The sequence below is a fragment of the Physella acuta genome, unplaced genomic scaffold (genome assembly GCF_028476545.2).
Source record: "Physella acuta isolate Inbredline_101_S28 unplaced genomic scaffold, ASM2847654v3 ptg000486l, whole genome shotgun sequence".
NCBI lineage: Eukaryota > Metazoa > Mollusca > Gastropoda > Physidae > Physella > Physella acuta.
The window spans coordinates 370,738-396,827 of NW_026732005.1; the positions used below are offsets into that span (position 1 = coordinate 370,738).

General features: G+C 36.1%; 2 protein-coding genes across 2 annotated transcripts; one reads left to right on the top strand and one right to left on the bottom strand.

Annotated features, from left to right (window-relative positions):
- Positions 1–779: 779 nt before the first annotated feature.
- Positions 780–17,168, bottom strand: LOC131944221 (trafficking protein particle complex subunit 8). The gene is made up of 25 exons (XM_059304760.1): positions 16,903–17,168; positions 16,312–16,512; positions 15,651–15,740; positions 15,082–15,256; positions 14,449–14,614; positions 14,047–14,179; positions 13,635–13,766; positions 12,903–13,081; positions 12,672–12,781; positions 12,403–12,553; positions 12,200–12,303; positions 11,956–12,061; positions 11,692–11,823; positions 11,500–11,571; positions 11,174–11,326; positions 10,792–10,912; positions 10,201–10,383; positions 9,640–9,788; positions 9,454–9,528; positions 8,834–9,112; positions 6,950–7,359; positions 6,463–6,616; positions 5,151–5,253; positions 4,940–5,008; positions 780–4,744 (listed from the first exon to the last, which is right to left on the bottom strand). The coding sequence occupies exons 1-25, from the start codon at positions 17,057–17,059 to the stop codon at positions 3,909–3,911; spliced, it is 4,440 nt and encodes a 1,479-aa protein (XP_059160743.1). The 5' UTR covers positions 17,060–17,168; the 3' UTR covers positions 780–3,908.
- A 1,048-nt stretch (positions 17,169–18,216) lies between these two features.
- Positions 18,217–25,602, top strand: LOC131944250 (alanine aminotransferase 2). The gene is made up of 13 exons (XM_059304788.1): positions 18,217–18,582; positions 19,273–19,362; positions 19,528–19,636; positions 20,095–20,225; positions 20,676–20,792; positions 20,895–21,024; positions 21,273–21,352; positions 21,510–21,643; positions 21,797–21,905; positions 23,160–23,225; positions 23,430–23,585; positions 24,002–24,114; positions 24,518–25,602. The coding sequence occupies exons 1-13, from the start codon at positions 18,385–18,387 to the stop codon at positions 24,606–24,608; spliced, it is 1,524 nt and encodes a 507-aa protein (XP_059160771.1). The 5' UTR covers positions 18,217–18,384; the 3' UTR covers positions 24,609–25,602.
- The last annotated feature ends 488 nt before the right edge of the window (positions 25,603–26,090 follow it).

The following is a 26,090-nucleotide window of genomic DNA, read 5'->3' on the forward strand; positions in this document are numbered from 1 at the left end:
AAATATAGGCCCTTTTGTATTAGCCTAACTATTCAATAGTTTTAGGTTAATTTAGACCTAGCCCAAGGAGATATGTTGGTAAAAAAAAAAAGAAAAAAATGTGAATAAATCAAAACATTTTTAAAATTGTTTTCCTAAAATCCTAACCAGTGGCGTTGCCAGGTCGGGCACCACTTCGTGGTGTCACCCCCCCCCCCCCAAGAAACAAAGTATATATATATAGGCTCTGTCGGCCTATAATTTAAAGATATGACACAAACGCGTGCATGTATGTATATAAACTTTAATCACTGCAGACTTAGTAGTATCGATGTTTATCAATAGTCTGATAATAATATAGTTGGATGTTGCATTTTCTGTATAGTTAGCACGTTTACGTCATGGTGTCACCCCCACCCTCTTGTGATAATTGTCAATTTGTACTTTAAAGACTAACTTTAATTAATCATTAATTCAACTGGCAAAAGGCACTTTTTTACCAGAACATTTTGCCCTGGTGTCATCCGGTGCGGTCCCCAACACCCCCCCCCCCCTCTGTTCCTAACGAACTCAACTAAAAACAAACGTACAGCGCCAATGTTACTAAGCCCTGCCTACATTGTCTCTTCCGTACATCACTGAGTTCACCCAGCTGTAATGGGTATCTGACATGAGTTGTTGAAAAGTAAAGGCAACTGGACATACTGATGGTTAAGTTTTGTTGCTTCAACTTCAATCAGAAAATTCCCATTTGATAAAATAAAATAGCAACAAAAAAAAAACAACAAAACACACCCCTGTTGATTGCCACTGAAAATTATCTTTATTAAAATAAAAGATCAGTCAATGACTCACTCACCCCCGTACACACTCTATCTAGTTACTGACATTATGACACGTTTAGAAGGGAAGGATAAAATACCCACACACACACATATATTGTGTGGACACCCACACAAAACCGCATGGTGACAGGTCCCTCACAAGAATGTGTGGTATGGGCACTAACAGCTGTGTGGTCACTCACACAATTGTGGTGAGTGAATCAACATACACACCTTACCATCAAGAACAAACTATACACATTCTTTACACATGGGTAGAGTAAGAAAATGTACACAAACTGTACAAGTTACAACAGTTGATGACTGAACAAAATGTACACACACAAATTTAAAGCTCAACAACAAAAGTTGCTAGTGGAATAACAAAACTGATTTGGGTGCTCCCAACCACATTTGACATGGAGGGCAGAAACAATTACACCAATAATTACTGGGATTAAGTCATTACACAATGTAGTGTATGTACAGAAATTATGGCCATTCATTTTTCTATCCATATTCAAAATCAACCTGATATATGTACAAACAAAACAGATGGTTGACCAATGTGGCAAGGTGAGGACATGACACATAGTTAGCCAGTCACATGATAGACTCTGGGGCACCATGTGATGGTCACATGATAGACTCTGGCCACCATGTGATGTTCACATGATACACGCTGGCCACCATAAGATAGTCACATGACACACTCTGGCCCACCATGTGATGGTCACATGATACACACTGGGCCACCATAAGATAGTCACATGATACACTGGGCCAACATATGATGGTCACATGATACACGATACACTATTGGCCATCTCATGACAGTACTTAAATACAAAAACATCCCCCACAGTAAAAATAGTTGATCAACTGAATGTAAGACAGAAAGACTTGGAGCTTGACAACAACACAACCTGTTGCACTTAACTTACTGGGGCAGAAAATGGCACAAAAATTTTTTTTTTTTAAATTTGATCTATGTAGGAATACATCTATGATGAAAAATTTGTAAGTCAGGACATTTGCTAAAATCTCATATTAGAACACAAAAACAATTGTATCTAAACACCCCACTCTATAAAATAACGTTTGAAGAATGAATAAACAGTGAACAATAGTAAATTGTTAGCGGGGACTTGGTTTGCCACAGATAAAATGCATTCTGTAATTATCTCAACATAGCAATCATGGCTTTAGCAAGTATTCCTAATGACAATCAAGTGAAAGAACTGACCAGCAAGCAGAAAATAAAAGATGGAAAATATCAGCATGACACATCATAAAGCCAACAGATTTCATGGAGTTCGACATATCAAACAATGATCAAATAGTACACAAATCATCAATGTGTTGAAACAGCTGAGCAAATCTTACAAAAAACTACTGTAATTCCCAATAGTTATCACTGTTTTTACATAAAATCACAATCTTACTGTAGACACTTAAAAAATTAATTTTAAAAATAATTAATTAAAAAAAAAATTTACAAAAAGATATTTAATGCATATAGACCCAGAATGCAGAGAAATCTTTTTGTTAGAAGATAAAAACACCAATAAATAAACAAAAAAACATCTAGTTTAAAAAAAAATAAGACAAACATTTGGTCCAGTTTCAACAGCTGCAGTCAACAACTAAGTCATTCAGACAAAGGTGGGAGAATTTATGGCCAGGTAATATATGACTCAAACAGTTAGAGGGAAAAAAAACATTTCTAGACAATAAATAGAAATGTACAGCTAGAAGAAATAGGGAATGATAAAACTGTGGCTAAAAGTCAGAAAAGAAGAAACCACATAAAGTATGATATATTCTATCTGAATAGTAAGTGTATCAATGGCAAAAGCTCATTTGATTGGTGGTATAATATATGAAATGTCAAAGTTCATGACTAACAAAGAAAACATGAGAAAGAACAGACAATACAGTGCTGTGCATGTAAACATTACAGTTGTAACCATGTTGAAGATTTGACTTTGATTGATTACAGTAAAAACATTTTCAAATTAGAAGAGAAAAAACAAAACATGTCCTTTACTGACCAAGTAACTGGCCATGACTTTGGTGCAAAGCAATGGATTTTAAACAGCTTAAAGAATTAAGCATTGATCCAGCGTGACTGAGACAAATTCAAATTACAACTTTTTATATATATTTTTTTTACAGTCAGGAATAAATTTATGAAAATTATAATGTGGAAATTGTTTAAATTAAGAGAAAAAAATTGTTAAGAAATTTTTCTTTTGAAAATTACTAGGCTTGACATAACTATTAAATTAATAATAACAATGATTAAAAATTTTCATCACAAAGAGCAGAAGGCTAAAAAAAAAAACAATAGGGTAGTGAAATAGCAAACAATGCAAACACATATAAATTATATCACAACAAACCTGGCAATGCAGAGTTGTCTGCATTCAAACACATCTGATGAAAATTGGCCATATGAAAAATATTGCTCAAGTTTTACATTTTTTCTGTTTGGCAAACCATTCAATATTTTTAGGGAATGATAATCATGCCAAATGAATTTTAAGTCTACATTTAACTAAATGCACATGCTAATGATTGTCTTCTGTGCTAACAATACAATCAAACTTGATTCACTGACAATGTATCTGTACACCCATGCTGAAATTGTCCTAAGTCACAAGAGAGTTATTGCCCATCTTTAGCTGATATAAGTAACTAAATCTATTCAAACACACACATCAAAACTTGGCCATGGTTGAGTATTCACAAACAACAGTAAAAACCTTGAGACATGAAGAATTTGGTTCAAATCCATGATATTGTGACAAAACAAAAACAACCAACTGCTGGAACAGCCTGTGACATTGTCAAAAGCTTGGTGTGGCATCATGGGAAATGTTCAAATGAAATCTTGGTAATCCTCACCTTATAGGCAAGCAGGGACTAGCAATGTACACTGAATTAAATTCTACTACACTGTTGCACCAACTCTAACATCTTCTAGTAAGAGGTAATCAAAGCTTGGTTTATCTACTCGAGAGGTCGCGGGTGAACATGTGATCATAATATCCATTTGACCTCTCTCCGATATTTGTACAATATTTGTCCGTCACATGACTATCACGAGGTATCCACCAGTGTTATTATACTAGGAGTCACATGCTTTTGTAAAATCATCTGTGATTGGTCAGAACTGAATGTGACAAACACAGACAAATTGTTCAAGTTGTAAGTGCCGGGGTGGGCCATTCCTGCTTTCAGGGACAAATGTGAACTCTGACCTTTGCCTAAGCTCAAGGTGGCCTGAGTGAGACCTATCCACCGCACTGACTGGGTGGCCAAAGAGGGTGACTGCAGGCCGTCCGATGTGGCCAAACTGTCTGGGGTTTTGCTAGTGTCGATCATGACTCTAACCTCTTTTTCTGTGTGGTTTTGGACGGTCAGCCCCACCACAACCACACAAATGCCTTTAGAGAAAGCGTGCTCCTTCTGGTGTGGGTGGGTGTATGAATACGACACCAGCCTCGTGGTCACCTCTGGGTTGGGAGCTAGTTTTTCATCCTGCTCTGAGTCCTTGGTGAACTTCAGCAGGGGCTTGCTGACCGGAACAAGAGGTATGGGGTAGGAGATGGACACAGTGTTCAGCCGGTCAACATGCACATGGTGTTGACCAACAACGATTTTCATCTGCCCGCTCTCCTGGACTACGTAGGCCTTCCACAGGAACACAAGAGTTAGCTTGACCATGATGGCAGATTCCAAAGACTCATTGGACTCTGGCACTTTAAGTCTGGACTTGGGGTTGTTCTGGTGGCTGTCTCTGCTGTCCGTGGCGCTGCCGTTGAGGGTCTGGTGGCGCAACCAGCTGCGGACAAAGAAGTCTGAGCAGGGGCTGCAGGATGTGTTCACCTGGTCTCTGTCAAACGCTACCTCACTGAAGATGAGGTTTTTGGAACCTGGAAATGGTCAGGAAAACAAGAGGTAATAAAATAACAAAGAACATTTCTGGTTACAACAAAGGTGGGACGTTTTTATATATAACAATACTAAACTGATGTAGCCCATATTTATAGAAAGGATAGTTAGAGCATAGTAAAATACAGAGGGGGTTAAAATATTGCTAGTAAAAAATGAGATGTTTAAGACGTTACCTCCTTCTTGCTCTTGTTTCAACCCTTTCATGACAAGCTGTAAAGTTTCACGACTGCCAAGACGCACACCTAGAATTATTTTATATAGAACAATAAATTTCCTTGCATTATCTCACAAATACTAGAATAATATTACATATCCCTGTACCCTAAGTTTCATTTAACATTTTTTAATTCAACAACATATATATCAACCAAATGAAGGTCATACCTGAATGGTGTTTTGCACCTAGACTGACCAGGGTCCAGTTAGGACTGACACACGAGACCTGGGTCACCTGTAGCTCCTGTACATGAGGTCGTTGCACCTGGACCTGAGGGTACATTATATTATAGTTGCAGGTACCTCAACATGCCCTTAGCAAAATTAGGTGAAATGAAACTGTTGAGGTAATTAGCAGGTAGAGGAAAAGTGAGACAGTAGACCTGAGGTCAGAGAGAGCAGGTGACAAAGGTGAGACAGTAGACCTGAGGTCAGAGAGAAAAGGTGACAAAGGTGAGACAGTAGACGTGAGGTCAGAGAGAGCAGGTGACAAAGGTGAGACAGTAGACCTGAGGTCAGAGAGAAAAGGTGACAAAGGTGAGACAGTAGACCTGAGGTCAGAGAGAAAAGGTGACAAAGTAGAGACAGTAGACCTGAGGTCAGAGAGAGCAGGTGACAAAGGTGAGACAGTAGACCTGAGGTCAGAGAGAGCAGGGCAGGTGACAAAGGTGAGGCAGTAGACCTGAGGTCAGAGAGAGCAGGGCAGGTGACAAAGGTGAGACAGTAGACCTGAGGTCAGAGAGAGCAGGGCAGGTGACAAAGTAGAGACAGTAGACCTGAGGTAAGAGAGAGCAGGGCAGGTGACAAAGGTGAGACAGGAGACCTGAGGTCAGAGAGAGCAGGTGACAAAGGTGAGACAGTAGACCTGAGGTAAGAGAGAGCAGGTGACAAAGGTGAGACAGTAGACCTGAGGTAAGAGAGAGCAGGTGACAAAGGTGAGACAGTAGACCTGAGGTCAGAGAGAGCAGGTGACAAAGGTGAGACAGTAGACCTGAGGTCAGAGAGAGCAGGGCAGGTGACAAAGGTGAGACAGTAGACCTGAGGTCAGAGAGAGCAGGGCAGGTGACAAAGGTGAGACAGTAGACCTGAGGTCAGAGAGAGCAGGGCAGGTGACAAAGGTGAGACAGTAGACCTGAGGTCAGAGAGAGCAGGGCAGGTGACAAAGGTGAGACAGTAGACCTGAGGTCAGAGAGAGCAGGGCAGGTGACAAAGGTGAGACAGTAGACCTGAGGTCAGAGAGAGCAGGGCAGGTGACAAAGGTGAGACAGTAGACCTGAGGTCCAGGGCAGGTGACAAAGGTGGGACAGTAGACCTGAGGTCCAGGGCAGGTGACAAAGGTGGGACAGTAGACCTGAGGTCAGAGAGAGCAGGGCAGGTGAGAAAGGTGAGACAGTAGACCTGAGGTCAGAGAGAGCAGGTGACAAAGGTGAGACAGCCTTGAGATATGAGAGAGCAGAGCAGCAACCAAACAGTCCCCCACCTGACTGAGGTTCTCCAGCTCACAAGCAAAGATACAAGAGTTGAGCTCCTGTCCCCTGACTGAGCCCACCCTGGCTCCAGGGCGTGTCACTGTGGCCCTGACACTCAGAGACTCGACTGTGTTCAGAACCGCCCGGTGACGTACAACTCTGTGTCTGAAATAAGACAGAACTAATGCTAGGATATTTTACATTTCAAAGAAAAAAATTGAAGAAAAAACAAATTCCCTAAGTTTGTAGAAATTTAAAAATATTTATGACAAGAAATTATATAGATTTTTCTATTGGCAGGACATATACTAGGCCTTTGTTTTTGAAAGTATTGCCGTCAGCTTAATTATAGTAAATACAGGTATTAAAGAATCTTGATATGCCGCAGTATAGTACTATCAGATATTTTATAAGAATAATTTAAAAAAATGTTTTGACAGAGACTAAAAAACAGAAAAGTTCTAGAAGAGGGACAACACCAGAGGTAGAGCCACTTACCCAACATTTGAAGGGTGCTTGACAGGCTCATAATAAAACAAGAAGTCCACCTCATGGATCCCACCAATGTCGTTGCCCCTGACCCACATGGGCAGGGAGACAGTTTCCCCAGGCTTCAGGACATCATTGGGCAGGGGAATGTCCAGCACATCAGGCAGCACCAGGAACTCATCCTTCCCTGGGACTGTGCTGGTCAGCGTGGCGCTGATGGAGCTGCACTGTGACCCCCTCATCTGGTAGATGTACGGGTACTTGGGTAGGTCAGAGTTGCGGCCAAAGGTGAAGAACCTCGGGTGACTGGAGGTGACTCGCAAGGACCGCAGTGGGCTCCGTCCTGCATTGGTCAATTCTATTTCTATACATTGCACTTCCCCACAGAGAAGGTTTTCTGGGAAATCACAGAATGCTACCTGCAAGTGAATACAAAGTTTATAAGGAGATGATACAAAAACTTGGATCACTTTTTGTTCTAAATTTTGCCATGGTAAGAGTTCCAGGTTATACTGATAGCTTAACCCTTTGAGCCCTGGCCTCCCTGACCTAATTTCTCCCATTTCCTGAGCTCCCAGGCCCAAACCGATTGTCACTTATCTTCTTCTAACTTTGCCTATAACTTTTGAACCGTTTGAGATAATCAAGCCAAATTTGGTATGCAGACTCAGGATCAAACAACAATGCAGCAAGATTCTGAAATTCTTAATTTTTTTACACTGTTTGAACAGAACAATGTATATAAAACGAACACATCATTATTGTTTTGATAGAACATTGAAGAAACCAATTTACATTTAGTAATTGTTTTGTTATTATTGATACCTGGCCATACTTGTTCAACGCCAGAAGTCCACTTTTGTTTGATAACTTTCAAAACCGTTATCACTGCCGGACCCGATGCAAAGAAAAAATTCGCATGCTTTGCACCAGTAAACATTTTTTTTTCGTTTCGGCAAGTCTTTGTCCTTGACACCACATGCATCAGAACGTACTTGAACAGTTACATTATCACTGTCAATTTCAATGTCACTGTGTTCAGTCTCAAATTCAACGTCACTATCATCACAATATAGATCAGGAATATTATCTTCTTCATCAGAATCAATAAGTGGTTGTATTGCCTGAGATGCAGTCATTCTACTTCTTTTGTTGATATTTCGGTATTTTGCTTCATCTTTTGCATCAACTTTATGTGATGAAGTCGACGGCTGTTGCTCAGCTTTTCGTTTCGGCGGCATTGCTGCGAAATGTAAACACTTTCACTTTTCCTAAAATCTATTTTAAAATCATAATCCCGCACTCAAAAGACATATGCGCAGTTTTAGTCAGTCTTCCGCTAATTATATTTAATTAGACTGTATACCGACCGCTAGGAATATGACGCTAGATCATCGGGCTCAAGTTTACCGGCCTGGCGGGCTCAAAGGGTTAAAACTTTTGTACAGGATGTTTTGGTGTGGGACTGCTAACCTTGATGTCTTAAGTCAAATGTCTGAGACCACAAACTCTACTTAATCTGTCCTATTGACCATTACATCTTAGAGGGTACTTTAATTTTCACTTTGAATACTTCTGAACAAAGTGCCAGAGTTGTAAAAAGTTTGCAAGCCAATGTGTCACTGTATCAAAACATCACACATAGAGTTACTGGAGCCAAGCAAAAAATAGTTCAGAGAAATTTTTTTTTGTGTGGAAAAAATTGGAAGTAGTTTTTTTAGCCCTGTCATTAAAAACTGAGCCTAGCACTGTATTCAAACTTCTGCTAAAACCATTGATATTTTCCCATCTGATAAGTATGAACACTTAACATCTTCAGTTTTGGGTATGAGTCCACTCAACCATATAACTAACCATTTGTTAAATAAAAACAATCTTTAAGGCTAACATTACCTCAAGAATGGGCATCTCCTCTTGTACAATCAAGTCCAGCCTCCTGTCAGGGCCGTACAGTTTCTGTGTGCGCTCCTCCTTGGTGCCGTTGAGCCGAGGGCCCTGTGGCTCCAGTTTCTGTTTCCCCCTGACCATCACACTGTTGACATAGCTGGGCTTGTTCTGTCCAACCTCTTGTGGCAGGGAGGAGTTCTGGGCCAGTGAGGTGGTGCCCAGGTTGTACGCCAGACCCAGAATCCTCAGCTGACCAGGCTGGCGGGGTGTGAGGGTCAGCTGGATCTACACAATCAGTGGTTGTAAACAGGTTTTAAGTTTCGAGAAAATGTTTAAGTTTTTAACAATAAAAAGAAGATGAATTTTAACAGAATAAAAGCTTCATTGAAAAAATTCTTTTAATAAAAGGTTATTTTGCATTAACTAGTCAATGCTGAAGTTATAAATACTAATCAAACACTGCTGTCCTGTTACAAAATAATTAACTTTTTTATTGAAGAGCTACTGTGTGCTCGTCTTGTCACAATGTTGAAATAAGATCAACAAAAGACATGATGATATTCAGAAAATATAATGCGAACAGAAAGAAGAATCAGATTATTAGAAAAACATAGAAAGATACTCACATATTCACTTTGTATGCCTTGCACTATAACTTCTTTAATAACTGACGTGTGAATAATTTCATCAGCCAAGTTGTTCTGTTAAAAAAACAAAATATAATTGTGTTAATCCAAGTTTTTAACATCTGTAGCCAAAGACAGTGTTACTCTATCACTGAAATTTAAAAATAGAAATAACCTTGAACTTACTTTAACACTGGTAGTTACTTCATTAGAGATGACCTGAGGTGGGTCAGGGCCTTGTATAGAGGGTAGGAATGTCCAGAGTAGGGAGACTTCAGACAGGACTAGCATCACATGCAGGGGGTTCTCTACTTGCAGCTCTATTGTGATGGGCTCTGGGATATTTAAACAGCTTGAGTTATAGGGGAAGATATTTAATCAAAGTGCAGTTAATATAGGAAACAAAAGAAGACGATGTCATATAGATACAATTAAATTGAAAATATCCTGACTCAAGGCAAGTAAAGTAGCTTTTTGAACATGAATATCCTATTTGATTCCAGTACAGCGAATAAATTATTGTATAGCCACCAAATCTCAATCTGCCTACACTTTTCCTTAAGTATTTAAGTCACTTGAAATGGACAAAGACAGCGCAAAAGACCGGCAGAAATAAACTTATAATGCTAGTGCTCAGCCTACCCCCAACAAAAGACCTGTATAAATAAACTTATAACGCTAGTGCTCAGCCTACCCCCAACAAAAGAACGTCAGAAATAAAACTTATAGTGCTAGAGCTCAGCCTACCCCCAACAAAAGCCACTGGACTGGCACGGTTGTCTGTGCTGTTGGTGAACAGCTGGGTGCTGGGCTTGATTGTCCGCCCTGAAACCTGGATCAGTTTCTGCTCCAGTGACTCCCACTTGGCCATGTTCTCAGCGTCACTGTCAAACCACATCCCTGTGGCCAGCGTCTTGCGGCTGTTGGCCTCTGCAAATGATGCACTATGTTATTACAGTAAAAAGTTTTAAGAATAAAAAGATGACTTTTAATAGACTGAAACTATATTAAAATAATTCTTTTAATAACAGATTATACTGCTACACTTGTAAATGCTGAAGTACTTTTTAAAATTATAATCAAACAATGCTGTACTGTTACAACATGATTAAAACCAATGTTCTGATGACAATATACAATGTATCATTATCTCATCAATACAAGTCTAATAATATATATTTACAGAAAAGGGGTATTCATATTTAACAACTAAATAATAATAGGTTATAGCAGCATAAAAACAAATTACTTAATTCTCTTATAGATATTTTCTAGAGTGATTAAAAAATAAAAACAAATGTACAAAACAAAAAACAGCAAAAAATAATTTTTGTGTACCATTCTCTTTGCTGTTAGCTGCTAACAAAACTTTGGTGGCATTGCTGTCTACTATGGGCAGAGGTAGTTCAGGCAGGTGGCCATAGGTGCTGTTGTTTCTCTCCTCTTGTGTCAGTAGTTGCTGAGAGAATATGTCATAACAGTATTTAAAGAAAAATGTGTAAGCTCAATATTTAATTTTTAAAAACAGACCCAACTAAAACAGAATTTATAATTTTCACACGAATAAAAACAAGGTACCTCTTAGTTAAAAATAGAAATGTATACATTTTCTAAAAAAGATAAAACAAAATTAGAATACAGGGAATCTTTAATCAGTGAGGTACAAAAAGCTAAATAAGACAGTATCAAAAAGGTGTACTAAAAATGTACTATGACCAACCTTATAGACAAAGAGATATTCCCTGAGAAAAGCTGCTTGTTGTGTGGTTGGCTGCTTGCTCTCCTCAGTCAGGAGATGTTTTAAAGCTGCTGTGGCATTCTCATACTGTTTCAGGTTAAACGACTGTCGCCCAATTGTAAAATGGATGTGATCCTAAACAAAGATTATTTAAAAATTGTCCATCACATTAAATTTTATTCAGCATGGTTTAAGCTAAAATAAACAACGTAAATAATTTAGCTAAAGACTCTTGGGAAATGATGTAAGATCATTAAGAAAATAAAATAATGATAACAACATATTGAATTTATGTAACAAAAACTTACCTCAGCTATCGACCAATGCTTTGCTTTGTATACTTGTAAAGCTTGAGTATAGCATCGCAGCGAATGTTTTTTCTACAAACAACCCATACAATTTTTTAACTCAATAATTTTTTTCTTCTATAAGCAATGTTTTGTTCAATGATACCAACAATGTAATAAGCAGTCGAGTAAGAACCAATAAAATGAACAAACCTGTCCAGCTTTATTAAAGCGATGTCCAGCCAGTATCATGTGAAATGCATATTTCCTCACCATAGGAACCTTCAGCGCCAGAAAACAGTGGGCGGCTTGTTCCAGGAACAGGGCACTGGTCAGGTCATTGTCCTGCAGGTCACACAAGAAAGCACTGGCTTTACTATTTCAATAACTAAAACTGGTAAGAGCAGTTATGTTGTAAAATTGTAATTGTAAAAAGTAAAATAAAAACTCCCAAAAAAACAACTGACCACCACTCACCTCACTGGTCATCTTAAGGAACTGCATTGCTGCCTCATTGAACATTGCTTTCTTCTTCAAAGCCTCAGAGCTGGTTAGTGTGGCGCGGGTGGCGTAATGAGGATTTCTAAATTGTGGACAGATGTTAGAAGTTAAAAATATATGTACTAAATTAAAGGAGAAAATTTATACTGGTCATGAACTTGCTTTAAACTTTCATCAACTGTCATTATGTTTATAGTTTTAGAGGAGCAGAAGAGCAGACCTGCATGAGGTTAGATATGTTGATATGGCTGTTTCCATGTAGTGGTGGGGGTACTGTTTCTGGCTCTGGGTGCCCAGCAGGAATATTGCCAAACTTGCCATTTCCTAAAATTAATTTGTTAAAAAGTTTTTTAAAAAATTCATCAAAACATAAATCTTTTAGAAACAATAAATGAAACAAAAAACAAACAAAAGGAAACATACCAGAGCTCCAGCAAAATGCAACCAGGCCTGATCATTGTTGAAGTCTTTCTTGGCGGTGTGATAAGTGTTGTAAGCAAAGTCATACATTTGAAAAAGGAATGCAAGGTCTGCAAGACGACGAAGCTGCAGTTCTGGTGCATCTTTGGTATATCTACACATAACAACAGAAGCAAACTACATTTTCTCATTTAATCACTTAACTTTAAAACTTGTAACCACTAACTTGTTTTAAATGAGTGTCAGAAACAAGCAAGTCTTAGAGTACTCACACAACAGTTGTGTTCTGTGATGCTGGTATAGACCCAGTTGGCTGTTTATTACCAAACCATTTCTTGGTTGCACTGAAGAAAGATCTATGAATGCCTTTTCTTGATGCAAGCTATGAAGTAGACCAAGATTTATTATTCATTATTGCTACAAAGAAATCACAACAATTTTAGCTACAGTACTTATCTCAGCTATTTACAAACAAGCAGGGACTAAAGTTTAGAATGTCTTACCTGATCACTGAGTATCTTCATTTGTCGTTCAGCCCAGGGGATCAACGCCCTTACAACAAACTCATGCATGAATATACGCAGCCTGTCATGATCACTGGGTGACAGACACATACCATATGACTTGGTCTGTGAGCGATCTGCATTTTTATAGTGGCCACTGTAGTTTGAGTGTCGTCCATCTATGGTGATAGTACACAATTATAAACACAGTTTGTACAATGTAAACACAGGGCATAGAGCAAACTATATATGATTTCAGGAATCACATGGACAATTTAAAAGAATTTGATTAGGTAATAAACAGTAGACATCTAAATTACACTTAAAAAATAAACAGATGCAAAAATAACATTAATAACATAAATATAAGAATAAATAATTCACAGAAACCAAAACAAATAAACAAATACAACTGATATTGCTAAAAACCACTAGACAAACAGTGGATGACAGCTCTGGACAAGCACAAGATATACAGATAGACAGACAGCAGATGACAAATATAAATGGAAAGTAACAGTAGAAGACAAATACAAACAGAAAGAAACAGACAAAAAAATGACAAATGTAAACAGAAAGAAACAGAATGGATGACAACAATAAACAGAAAAAGACAGACAATGAATGACAAATGTAAACAGAAGGAAACAGCCGATGACAAATATAAACAGAAAGAAACAGATAGTGGATGACAAAAATAAACAGAAAGAAACAGACAGCGGATGACAGCACCTTGGTAACCACTAGCTGCGGCTGTGGGGTCACTATCTGGTGAGGGTGTGTCTCTACTGGGTGGTGTGGTGGGGGAGGCGAGGGGGTGGCTAAACTGCTCACAGGAGGATGAGGAGGTGATTCCGGATGAGCCTAGAGAGTAGTAAACCATAACAAAATCTAAGAGAGAGCAGGTAGGCTTTAATCAACAGGTAAATCTAACAACACTGAGATCATGTCAACACTCATCTATATTGTTTCATTAGAACAATAGTGTGCAACACAGGGTGCAGAGAGAGATGTGAGTTGAGTGAATCTCAGAGTTATTCAGCTATAAAAAAAAAAAAAAATAATGTTAATTCAGGTGTAGTTGAAAATACTACAGCTAGATTTAACTACTGCTCAACATGAGATGAATGGTAAACAAAAGTACCAGACTCTTCCATATGGTTGTCATAGATGGAGTCAGTCATTGAGTTGCTGGGGAACTGGTCGTTGTTGCCCTCTGTCAGGTGGGATGGGAAACTGGGGGGAGACCCATCAATGTGGTCACTGTCCATGCTCTCCTGAAACAAGTGTGGATATTTGTTCATCCTTAAATATATCAAATGTAATCTTTTTTTTTAAAGATGAAAATAATAAATACACCAATATTTAAGCCTAGAGAAATTTTGATGACAATAAAATCACAGTGTCAGAATAAATGAAAAATATTTTTTTCTTCTTTAGCAGTTATCATGAAAACAATATCACTTGTAGGGTGAAAATTAACAAAGTGGTTATGTTTGCAATAGCTAAGATACTTATTTAACAGCTGAAGTACAAGAACAATTACCAAAGAGTTGGATGGCCTGGTCAAGAACTGGCTCCAGGGGTTTGGCTGTAGAGGGCCACTTGTTCTGATGGTGTCCAGTGTATTTTTAGACCTTGAGTTGATCTGCAGCAGGTGACAGATCTGAACACCAAAGGTGGCCTTCATGCTCTGGTACACCGCTTCAGCCCTGGTCAAGTGAAGAGTTCAAGTTAGATATTGACAGTATCAAGGGGGCTCTGCATGGCTAGGTAAATTGAAGGAATCATGTTTAAGCACAGGCTATTCACCATCTACAGCATTAAAAAAAAAACCAAACAAATCATTTGACTGTTCATCATCCTCAATTTCAAGCATGAATGTTCACCACCTTTAACATCATGTATGCTACAATTTGAAATGAGATTATCAGAACATTGCAATTTTTTTTATACCTTTGTTTACATTCCAAATGATTGACCAAATCAAAGATTGTGCATGATCCACAATTTTATATAACAAATGCAAATACCTAGATTGTACATGATGGACAATTTTATGTAATAAATGTATAAATACTATAAATAGGTAGACTGTTCACGATCCACAATTTTATATAACAAATGCAAATTCCTATATTGTATACAATCCACAATTTTATTTCACCAACATAAATACCTAGATTGTTCACCATCCACAACATCATGCAACAGAACATAGTAGTGCAGGACACCCTGGCAGAACCACCGAGGTAACTTGTTGGGAAACTGCTGCTGCTGTGTCACTTGCTGATTGGCTAGACTTGTGAATGTGCTCAGTGGGTCACCATTGCTTGAAGCAACCACAAATATACCTAAGCTATGGTTAAAGATTATTTTTTTTTAAATTTGTAATTCAAATACCTTTAAATTTGTCGGTAAAAACAAACACAGAAAGAAATTTTATCCCTACTAACATTCAATGAAGAATGGGAAGCCATTTTCATAATGGGAGGTTGTTGGTTAAGTTAAACTACATGAGGTAGTAAAAAAATAGTAATGCAAAAATATATCAATGATCTATGTGCAGAGAGTGAAGTATATTAATCTTGTTATAAAATTTGGGAGGCAGTTTTTAATCATGTTTCTAAAAACATGTATTACTGTTTGGGTCAGGAATATTGGAAGATAATATATGCTATATACAAAGATATAAATCAATAGCCCCAGCCCATGACATTTGAGCCCCTGCTACAACATGAAGGATACATGACAGACAGTGATTCAGGTACTCATGATCTGAGGCTGGCAACACCTGGAGGAAGTGTTCTCTCCAGCTTTCAAACCAGGGAGTGGAAGCTGAAAGACAAGAATACACAGACATTAATGCATGGATTTGGGTAAAGTATGTGAAGTACCTATGGAGATTATTTTAATTACATGAGTTTCACAGTTATACTTTTAAAACTTAATGTAAGTTAAAGGAAAAATATTGGCACTTGATTCCCCAAAAGAAAATGACAACAGTGCTCAAATATATCTGAATAATTTAATCCTTCATATTGGTAGTAAAATTGCTTCTGAAGTCATTGATCATTATGTAACTAAATCAACAAAATGATGCTAGCCAGAATCCTATGATCACGATGTATCAAAAACTGCTTTTGATGCTTTTTTGCAACTTTTTAAGGGAAAGAACAAAAAATGCCCTTACATAAAATTGTGACAGCAAAATGCACATCTAAAATTAAAGTATTATGCATAATAATGCCCAACTAAGGAGACTACAGTAAAGATTTGGGCCATGTCTAAGATACTCACATTTTAAAATGACCATTACAAAAACCTGAACAGCTTGATTTATATATTTTTAATTTAATTAGTGCTGCACTAAGTTATTATGGATATTACTGTAAACACTAGTACTTACAGCTGAGCTGGAGGTCATAGTTTCCTATAGACAGCATATTGTTTGCCCCAGGTTCCTGTGTCTGTCCGTGTGTTGATGCCACAGCATCACTCAGTTGTTTTTTTATGACATTTTGCTGTAGAGGTGCTGCTGCCATGTCACAAGCACTAATGCGCAAGTTGTGAATGGAATGTGTGACATTGTTAGCATCCCGAATGTGAACTGAAAGACAAGATTACTTAACATTTATTTTAACTTAACAATAACATTATACATAGGCCTAGGCCTACTCTTTTATTAAAAATACTACATACATTGGCTAGAGAAAAATTGGTATTTAGCAATTGGAAATTACAATAGGCCTAATCATAATATAAAATCGAGGCAGAGGCAATGATCCTAAGCAAAGTGGTATTAAATTAATTTTATTTTAAAAAAATCTTTCCTAAAATTCTAAAAAAATTAATTTGTTTTCATTCATTGGCAATGTTTATTTCTTGTAAACTGAACTTAAGGATTATTCTACATTATAAATTTAACTGTTAGTAGGGGCCCGAATTGAATAACCATGAAACATTTAGCATTCTCAGTGGCATATAATTATAAACCAACCTTCAGAGGATAATCGACAAAAGGGCTGGATCAGCTGCACGAAACTTAGGTTGTTTTTCTGACACAACAACTGCGCATCATCACTACACAAAACAGCAATATGGGGACTAAATGTGCTTTGTATGAACTCATTTGCATTTTGTTTACACTGTGTCATGGTTGTGTATTGCTTTATAAACTTGTCACTGCAACATATAATGCAAAATAGAGTTTTGGTTTATGTTATCATCCCTTATTCACTTTGCTGTCATGCGCCATTTTGAGTGACTCCGCCACTTCCGGAAACATTGGTCACACTAGCGACTGAAAAGGCGACTATCATAATAGATTTATCAATAGCAACGCATAAACTACATACCATTATTATTACCATGCATGATATATAATATAATATATATATATATATATATATATATATATATATATATATATATATATATATATATATACGTTTTTGCAGAGTATAACAGTGTAGTTAAACACAACTTCCGCGACTGTCATTTTTCTGTTAAGTTTTCTGTAGGCCTTTTTTAACGAATATGGCTAATCACCAATGTAAGCTACTTTCTGTTAATATGTTGGGTTTTTATGGGACTGCGTGGCCTAGCGGTAGGACGCTAGACTGTTAATTAAAAAGTCACGGGTTCAAGTCAGTAGAACGTCCTTGAGTCCACCCAGCTCTGATAGGTACCCAACTCACGATAGTGAAAACTAAGAGGGCTGGGCATAGTGCTGACCAAGCTATCCCTCGTCTGCCCCATGTGTCTTGGGCACGAACGGGAAAAGATGATAGATGTTATGGGGTTAATAGATGAAACTAAATTACAATAATAAAGCGTTAAACTAACAATAAATTAATGACATTAGAATAAGTAGTGAATGACTAGATCTAATTAGATATCACACTTTTGTTGAATATTTATCTTTTTATTTGTTGTTATATAAGTAAAAGACGCTAATTTATGCTAATCATTTTAAGTGACACTTTAAAACTGAAATCTAATGGATTAGTCTTTAATTCTTTAATAGTGTTGTTTTATTTTGATACAAAACATTTGTCAATTGTCCTTTATTAATTATTTATGCTGGCACAACTTTAAACTTATAGGGAGCCAAAATATAGTAGTAGGCCCTATCTATATTAAGCAAAAGCCTAATTAAATGTAAATAAGGTAGTTTGTTTAACTGGAGTTCAAAATATTAATTACGATAATGTTAATGCTATATTCCGTTATTTAGTAAAATCCTCCAAACCTGAGGTGAACTCATCAAGATAAATAAAAAGGTCATAGGCCACATAAGGTCACTACCTCTAACCCGCTAACCTCAAAAAGCCTTACCTCACAGTCAGCATCTGCACACAGACAGTGATGGCCGACTGACTTTTACGCTGTTTACAAGCTTAAGCGTCCTTCACAAACTAGATCCAGATTAAAATAGAACTATCTGAAAAGAGTCTTCGCATAAGTTTCCAAGATAAAAATGCTTCGCTCATTAGATAAAACAGTGGGTTTATCCACTCGCCATTTATGTCAAACTCGAAAGACCGTGGAAAAGCTTTTTAGCAGAACGAAAGTTCTGACAATCGACAACATGAATCCCCATGTAAAGAACATTGAATATGCAGTCAGGGGCCCCATTGTCATAAGAGCTGGAGAGATAGAGAATGAACTAAAAAAGGTTTGCTATTTTAACTATAGATCTAGTTGTAATAGACTGTAGAGATCTAGATCTTCTATTTCTAGTATATTTCTACTAAGATTTTTTTAGAAGTAGATTCTAGTATGTATTGTTGTATGTAATAAGTAATAATTTTATGGTCGAGAATCGAGTCTACTATATTATATGTATTTTGTATCCCTCAGTACAATATAATAGTATTAGTATATAGGCCTATGTAGTGATTTTTTACTTACATTTTTTACCTCAAATATTATATTTGTCTCTGTTATACTTTATTGCATAAACAGTTGATTCTGTTTTGTTTTGTATTTTGGGATGTCTGTGGAATGAATCAATTGGAGGATGATTATAGATACCTGTGTCCGATAATGGAATCTTCTTTAAAAAGGGGTGTTGGGTTGTTAGTAGTATTGTAATGTCGACTAATTTTATCGTTAGAAATTAGGGTTAGGCGTATGGTAGGACCAGGGTTGGGGTTAGGGTTAGGGACAGGGTTAGCATTGACATTAGCTAGCCATGTGTGCATTTAGTTAACTACCAGTAACCTAACACCCCTTTTTTAAAGAAGATTCCATTATCAGACACTGGTATAAACATTCTCCCGTTAAGGGTCATGTAGCAAACCTGAAAAAAAAAACAGCCCATTCAGCCATCCAATATTTTAAATTTTAAAATTGTCTCTCATAGGGAACAAAGAAAAATTTTACAGATGTTATTCGAGCCAACATTGGAGACTGTCATGCAACTGGACAAGAGCCTCTGACATTTTTAAGACAGGTAGGTCTTAAATTGTGTAGTACAATGTTTTGTTCTTGGTGTTCTTTTATGTTGAAAGAAAGTAAATAAAGAGCCATGTAGTCAGTAAATCTTTTCTTTTACCACATGTAATCTGTTATTGACAAAACAATTCAGCTTGAAAGTCAAGATATGCTTGATTTGTAGGTTGTTGCTCTGTGTGTGTACCCTGATCTGATGAAAGACCCAACTTTTCCTGATGATGCTAAACAAAGAGCTGATCGCATCCTTGGATCTTGTGGAGGACGAAGCTTAGGTAACCATTACATAGTAGTAGTTATAAGTTTTTTTTCCAATTATTTGTGTAATTGTAACATGTATTTCTTATTCTAGTTATTTGTTTTTCTGATTTCATCTCTCATTAAGCAATGTGACAGTTTTGTTTACCACTTACTATTTATCAGCAGTCACCATAACTGTAAGTGATATGATGAACTAGTTTTCCGATTTTTAATCGTCAGCATTTAAAAAATTACTATTGTGCCATTTTGTTAAGTCTCTAAGTGTTGATTCCCTAACATTGAGTTATATTTATTTTTCCTTAAATTTGTGAAATCATTTAATTGTATATGTGAATCTGTAAATAAATTAAGTTTACTCATGTTGACAATACCACAATTTTTAAATACATTTTTAAAAAGAAACTGACAAAAACTGATTCTTAGACTGGTTATGTAGTGTTGAAGCAATGCTATCTTTTAAAAATTCTTCAAGGCGCCTACAGTGACAGCGCAGGTGTGCCTGTTATCAGGGAAGATGTGGCTAAATATATAGAAGAGAGGGATGGTATCCCATCAGACCCTGCCAACATTTTTCTCTCTGGGGGTGCCAGTGAGTCCATTAGGGTAAGCGGTACTGTCAGTTATATTTTGATCCACTTTGACCTTATGAACATATTAATATGGAGTGTTGTAATTTATAATAAATGTATCAACTAACCCTTTACATTTAAACTTTCCCTCATTTTAACTAAAGGAAAAAAAAAACTTGAATTATGGCAGCGCACCATGTTTCTGCCATTTTAAAAAAATTCAAATTTTTTTAGGTGGCTGTACTTATTGATTGTTATAGTGCATATTTAAAAGAAAAATGTGTTACAGAAATATACTAACTAATTTATTTTGAGACTTTTATATTTTGTTATTAACTACTTTGTACTCTATTCTGTTGTATACATCATTATGTAAGTTATATTAATAAACATTTTTACAGTGTCAGATATTCATAAAAAGGTTTTAATGTTATATTAACATGAGCATTTTAAAACCAATTATTGTATTATTTAACTATTCCAGAACGTGATGAAACTCCTCATGACTGCCCTGCCAGGGAAAGAACGTGCTGGTGTTATGATACCCATCCCCCAGTACCCCCTCTACTCCGCAACTATTGCTGAATACAATGCTCACCCTGTATGTCTGTATACATTTTTTTCTCATTTGATTTGTTTAGCTTTTACTTTAAAAGAAATATAACTGTGGTGGCTGTCAGCTAATGAAGTGTTGTGTTTTTAGATTGGCTACTTTCTGAATGAGGCTGATAAATGGTCCCTTAGTGTGGAGGAATTAAAACGTTCATTAGCAGAAGGGAAGAAACACTGCAAGCCCAGAGCCATTTGTGTGATCAACCCAGGCAACCCCACAGGTTTGTGATACACATCACACACATTCCCACAATATCACACATGCCACACCCACTCATACACACATACACAGTTCCATCTTGCACATCATTCACACTCACCCATACACTGTCTCATCACCCATACATTCACTGGCATCTTTGATCTTAGCAAGTTTTAATTTCACATAAATATAGCTCCATATTTTGTCTCACAAATACTTGAAACTTGATAAAACGATGTAAAAGAAAAATGGATTTAAATTTTTCAGGCCAAGTGCTAACAAGAAAAAATATTGAAGACATCATTAAATTTGCTAAGGAGGAGAACTTGTTCATCATGGCTGATGAGGTTTTTGGCTAGAGTAGCATTAATTTTATCTGGCTATGGGAGCTCTACTTTTTGGGCTAATTTGGTTAATAATTGTGTAATTATTATTATAGTTGAACTGGATAATTAAAAATACTGTTATTTTTTGTATTATATAAGGAATGTTTGTTTTCTTTAGGTATACCAACACAATGTGTATGCGGCAGATTCAAAGTTTCATTCCTTTAAGAAAGTGTTAACTGAACTGGGCCCACCATACAGTGAGATGGAGCTGGCTTCATTCATGTCAACATCAAAGGGCTACATGGGAGAGTAAGTGACCTTTAACCTATGCAACTAAACTGGGTACCTAACATAGTTTATTCATCAAATTGAAAATTAATACAAGTGAAGGTAATTTTATTTGCTCTTAGTATGAAAAATATATAAACAACATTAAAGATAAAATATACATTATTTTTTTAGGTGTGGTTTCCGTGGTGGATATGTGGAGATTATAAATATGGACCCAGCTGTTAAAGCCATGCTCACCAAGGCAATCTCAGCAAAACTTTGTTCTGCTGTGACTGGCCAGGTTCATATTTTTAATGTTTTTTTTTACAAAATTAGCAGTTCTTTACCTTAGAAAATACAATTTACATCATTTTCAAAAATGTTTTTTGGTGTAGAAAAGCAGTTTCTTAAAATATTTGAATATGAATGCAGTCAGATAATATAAAGCTAATAATTGAAGTCTTGAGTTTTTAATATCTTAAAAAGTAATTTAATAAAATATCAAAATCTTTGAAATACTTTATTAAATTAAGATAAAAAATTTAATCATATAAAATAATTAGTTGCATACTTTATGTGTGTACTATATTATTTCTGACATATTTAAAATTGATTTATGGCCGTGCGTTTTCATGACACCGGACATTTTTTAATTTTCTTAGCATGAGAGGTGAGGTTTTCTGAGTGCCTAGCACTGCTTGCATTAAAAAGATAAAAACTAATTTACATTTACTAATGTTTTTCTATGAAACAATTCTTTCAGTGTGAAGTTAATTTCAGTAAACATGTTTTAATGTTTTGATAGACTAGTTGTAATTATCACAGCACATTTTTTGTCCATGTAGGATAGAAACATTCTATACCTATTTTTTACCACATGATTGAATTTTTTTTTTGAACTCTCTGTATTTTGAAATACAATCTTGAGCTTCTAATAACTAATTATTGCTTCTATAATACTATATATTATATTTAACATCATAAATTTAATTGAAGGAAGGTAGTAGGCCACTTTATGATGGACAATAATTTTTCCTAATCTGTGTGTCTTAAGAAAGCAAATATTAAAAATATCAGTTTAAAAAAAAATTAATGACAGATCTACTAAAATGTGACAAAAATGTTAATATAACATTCAAAGCTATTATTATGACAAATCTTAATTTAGTAAATTTTAAATCCAATTCTGACAATTCAAAGATTTGATTTGAAATAAAAAAGATGTTTGTAACATTCAAAATCTATTTGGAAAAAAATTGTATTAACAAGTTTCAAATAAATTTTAATTATCAAAACATTTTATCTAAAGAAATCTTATTTCTATAAATTTTAAACTAAATTATAACATAAAAACCTTTTAAAAATAAAATATAAAAAATGTGCAATTTAAAGCTGCACTTCATACTGAATTTGAATGTAACATGCTACCAGTATTACGGTTGGAGAACTTCCCTCGTTGATTTAAATTGGTAGCTCATAATAGTTCCCTGCCCCATATTTTGTTATATAAGCTATGATGGGAGACAAACGATAACTTATTCTCATTACTTCCTAGGCTGTTCTTGATGTAGTGGTGAACCCTCCCAAACCTGGGGAACCTTCCTATGCTTTATTCAAGCAGGTAAAAATCCATGTCACTTAGTGTTTATTTTACTTTTTTAAGTTGGCTTGCAGTACTGCCAAAATTGTATAAACATTGTTTATCAACAGTAATCCACTCATCTACTTAGAGGAATAATTTACTCTTTTCTAAATTAGTTCTTCAAACCAAGTAATATTTACACAAAGAATGTATTATTAATGAGAGCTCTTCTTTATTGTGTAGCAAAAAGATGCAGTCCTAGGCCAGCTAGCAGAGAAAGGGAGGATGGCAACTGAGATCTTCAACTCCATCAAAGGCATCTCCTGTAACCCAGTGCAGGGGGCCATGTACGCCTTCCCCAGGCTGGACCTGCCTAGGAAAGCTGTGGAGGCTGCTAAGGTAAGGATTAGTGGAGGCTAAGGATTAGTGGAGGCAGCTAAGGTAAGGATTAGTGGAGGCTAAGGTGAGGATTAGTGGAGGCGTCTAAGGTGAGGATTAGTGGAGGCTGCTAAGGTAAGGATTAGTGGAGGCTAAGGTAAGGATTAGTGGAGGCTGCTAAGGTAAGGATTAGTGGAGGCTGCTAAGGTAAGGATTAGTGGAGGCTAAGGTAAGGATTAGTGGAGGCTAAGGTAAGGATTAGTGGAGGGTGCTAAGGTAAGGATTATTGGAGGCTGCTAAGTAGTTTTCTGTTAGGGTTAAGTAGTGTTCTGTTAAGGCTAGATAGTGTTTTGTTAGGTTTAGATAGACTTAGCTGTGTCTGGAGACTTGTTAACTGAAACTACCCTAACTAATGATTTAACCTTGAACTCTGACAGGCCAAAGGTCAACCTGCTGATGCTTTCTACTGCTTCAGTTTACTGGAGGAGACTGGCATGTGTGTTGTGCCAGGCAGTGGGTTTGGGCAGAAGGAGGGCACATGGCATTTCAGGTGAGGCTACTATATTGTAATGGTTTAATTTAAGCCTTTATTGACTTCACTGCCACTTTAGATGTTAGCTAAAATTTGAGAGAGTTTAGAAACTTTAAGTTAGTTTTTGTTTAAATGATCTGTGTATATATAACTATAACTTCTTTCTTAATGGAAAAATAAAAATAAAATACATAATAGTGGCTTTCTAAGGGTTTTGTGGTAAAATAAATGCCAGCATTGTTGTTTTGCAGCTGTTTTTACACAAATTTTTACCCTAATTCTTACCCAGATTTTCATATTAAATATTAGCATTAAAAGAAATGTCAGTATGTGTATTTGCCAATCAGCAATTTAATAAAAAACTGAATACTTTAAAGAATTTTTTTTATTGTATAACTGTATGAAATTAATATATTTTCAGGACAACTATATTGCCCCCTGTAGAGAAACTTGGAGAAATGCTGAATCGTTTTGGTGACTTCCACATCAAATTCCTGAATAAATATTCTTAAACTTGATGCATTTTCTTCTGAAAGATAAACAAAGGGAGGAAACTGGAAAGTTTTCAACCAGAGAACTCTTTTGTGTTAGAAACTGTTGACATGTGGCTTCCATACATTATTACGTGCATATAATTATACTTTAATTTTTGGTGGAATGGTTTTGCTTCTTGTAGAAAGATGAATGTAGTGGTTTTGGTAATGAACTAAAATTTGTATGATGATACGTTCACTGAGATGATAATTCTGTTATAGTGGAATGTATTGATGAATTGTTTACTTGTGAATAGATTACTAGTTGCTGTAAAATTAGTTGTTTGTATGACAGATGATATTAACTGTGAATTTTACTATAGTACAGTTTATCTGGTAACTTGTAATTATGTAACATAAATGGCAGCTCAATTAGAACAGTATTGTAGTTATCAGATGGTAATTGTTTGTCATTTCTTCTGAAGTTTAAAACTTTCATTTAACATTATTTACATAAACCTGCTGATACATCAGCCCTCCACAAACTGAAAAAAAAGTCATTTCAAAATATATTTCTGGATTATTTATCCTCCTGATCTGAACACAAGTTTTGATATTATCTTTTTAGAAATTTTGAAGATCTGTTTAACATTACATTATTCTATATGGAAGGAAGCCTTGCTGTACTGCTGATATTACTTACATAATAATATCATTGTGTAAAGTTGCAAGTTATTTTACAATGATCTGTGAATGTGTATACTGTGTTAAGTTACTGTAAGAATGTTTATTTAAACTTCTTAATGTATAAGAACCTGTGAACTTGATAGCTTGTGTACTCTATATACAAAAGGTGTGGACTATATGCTGTAGCTCTACTGAGATTGTTAGCATCTATTTCCTCATCCATGAATATTGTAATGAGTCCCCAAATTATGGGGTTGCCCAGCCATTGTATGAGAGTGACTTGTCTACATATGCTCCTGTGTTAATGTATAACCATATATTTGAACATTAAACTGGTACACAAATGCTTTGTGTGTGCCTTTTGTTTTAATAATATGGAAGGCTCGCTGCACCAATTTCAATACTAGATGTATGTCAATGTGCAACATGCTTGTCAAATACTTTTAAAAAAATCAAGTTATGTAATTTATTAAAGTATCCGATCTGTTCTATTAGAATAAAAAAATTAGTTTGGAGTAGACACCCTTGTTAAATGTTAATTTTCTGACAACTGGTTGGAGAAATATAATAGATCTATAATCTAAAATAAATATTTTACTTTCATTATGAGTACAATGTTTGCTTTATTTTGTAAATGTTTGCTGAAACAAAGATCCGTAGTCACATTGCATCTTGAAGTTTTCCATTGATGAAATATTCCATAATCTCACTTTACTAAAAGCTGGTTAGGCTCTTATTTCTATGAATTGTGCTCCGATGGCCACACCTTAGGGAAAACAGCCACACTGATAATTTATAACAGCAAATAATAACAAACTTTCCAATTACAAAAAG

Excerpts from the sequence above, each read along its gene's own strand:
- LOC131944221 (XM_059304760.1), bottom strand. The coding sequence starts at position 17,059 with ATGACACAGTGTAAACAAAATGCAAATGAGTTCATACAAAGCACATTT. Across the intron at positions 15,741-16,311 it reads CTATGACCTCCAGCTCAGCT|CTTCCACTCCCTGGTTTGAA; the intron begins GTAAGTACTAGT and ends CTTGTCTTTCAG. Across the intron at positions 13,082-13,634 it reads CGCAGCTAGTGGTTACCAAG|ATGGACGACACTCAAACTAC; the intron begins GTGCTGTCATCC and ends CTATCACCATAG.
- LOC131944250 (XM_059304788.1), top strand. The coding sequence starts at position 18,385 with ATGCTTCGCTCATTAGATAAAACAGTGGGTTTATCCACTCGCCATTTA. Across the intron at positions 21,025-21,272 it reads CAACCCAGGCAACCCCACAG|GCCAAGTGCTAACAAGAAAA; the intron begins GTTTGTGATACA and ends TAAATTTTTCAG. Across the intron at positions 21,353-21,509 it reads TGTTCATCATGGCTGATGAG|GTATACCAACACAATGTGTA; the intron begins GTTTTTGGCTAG and ends TGTTTTCTTTAG.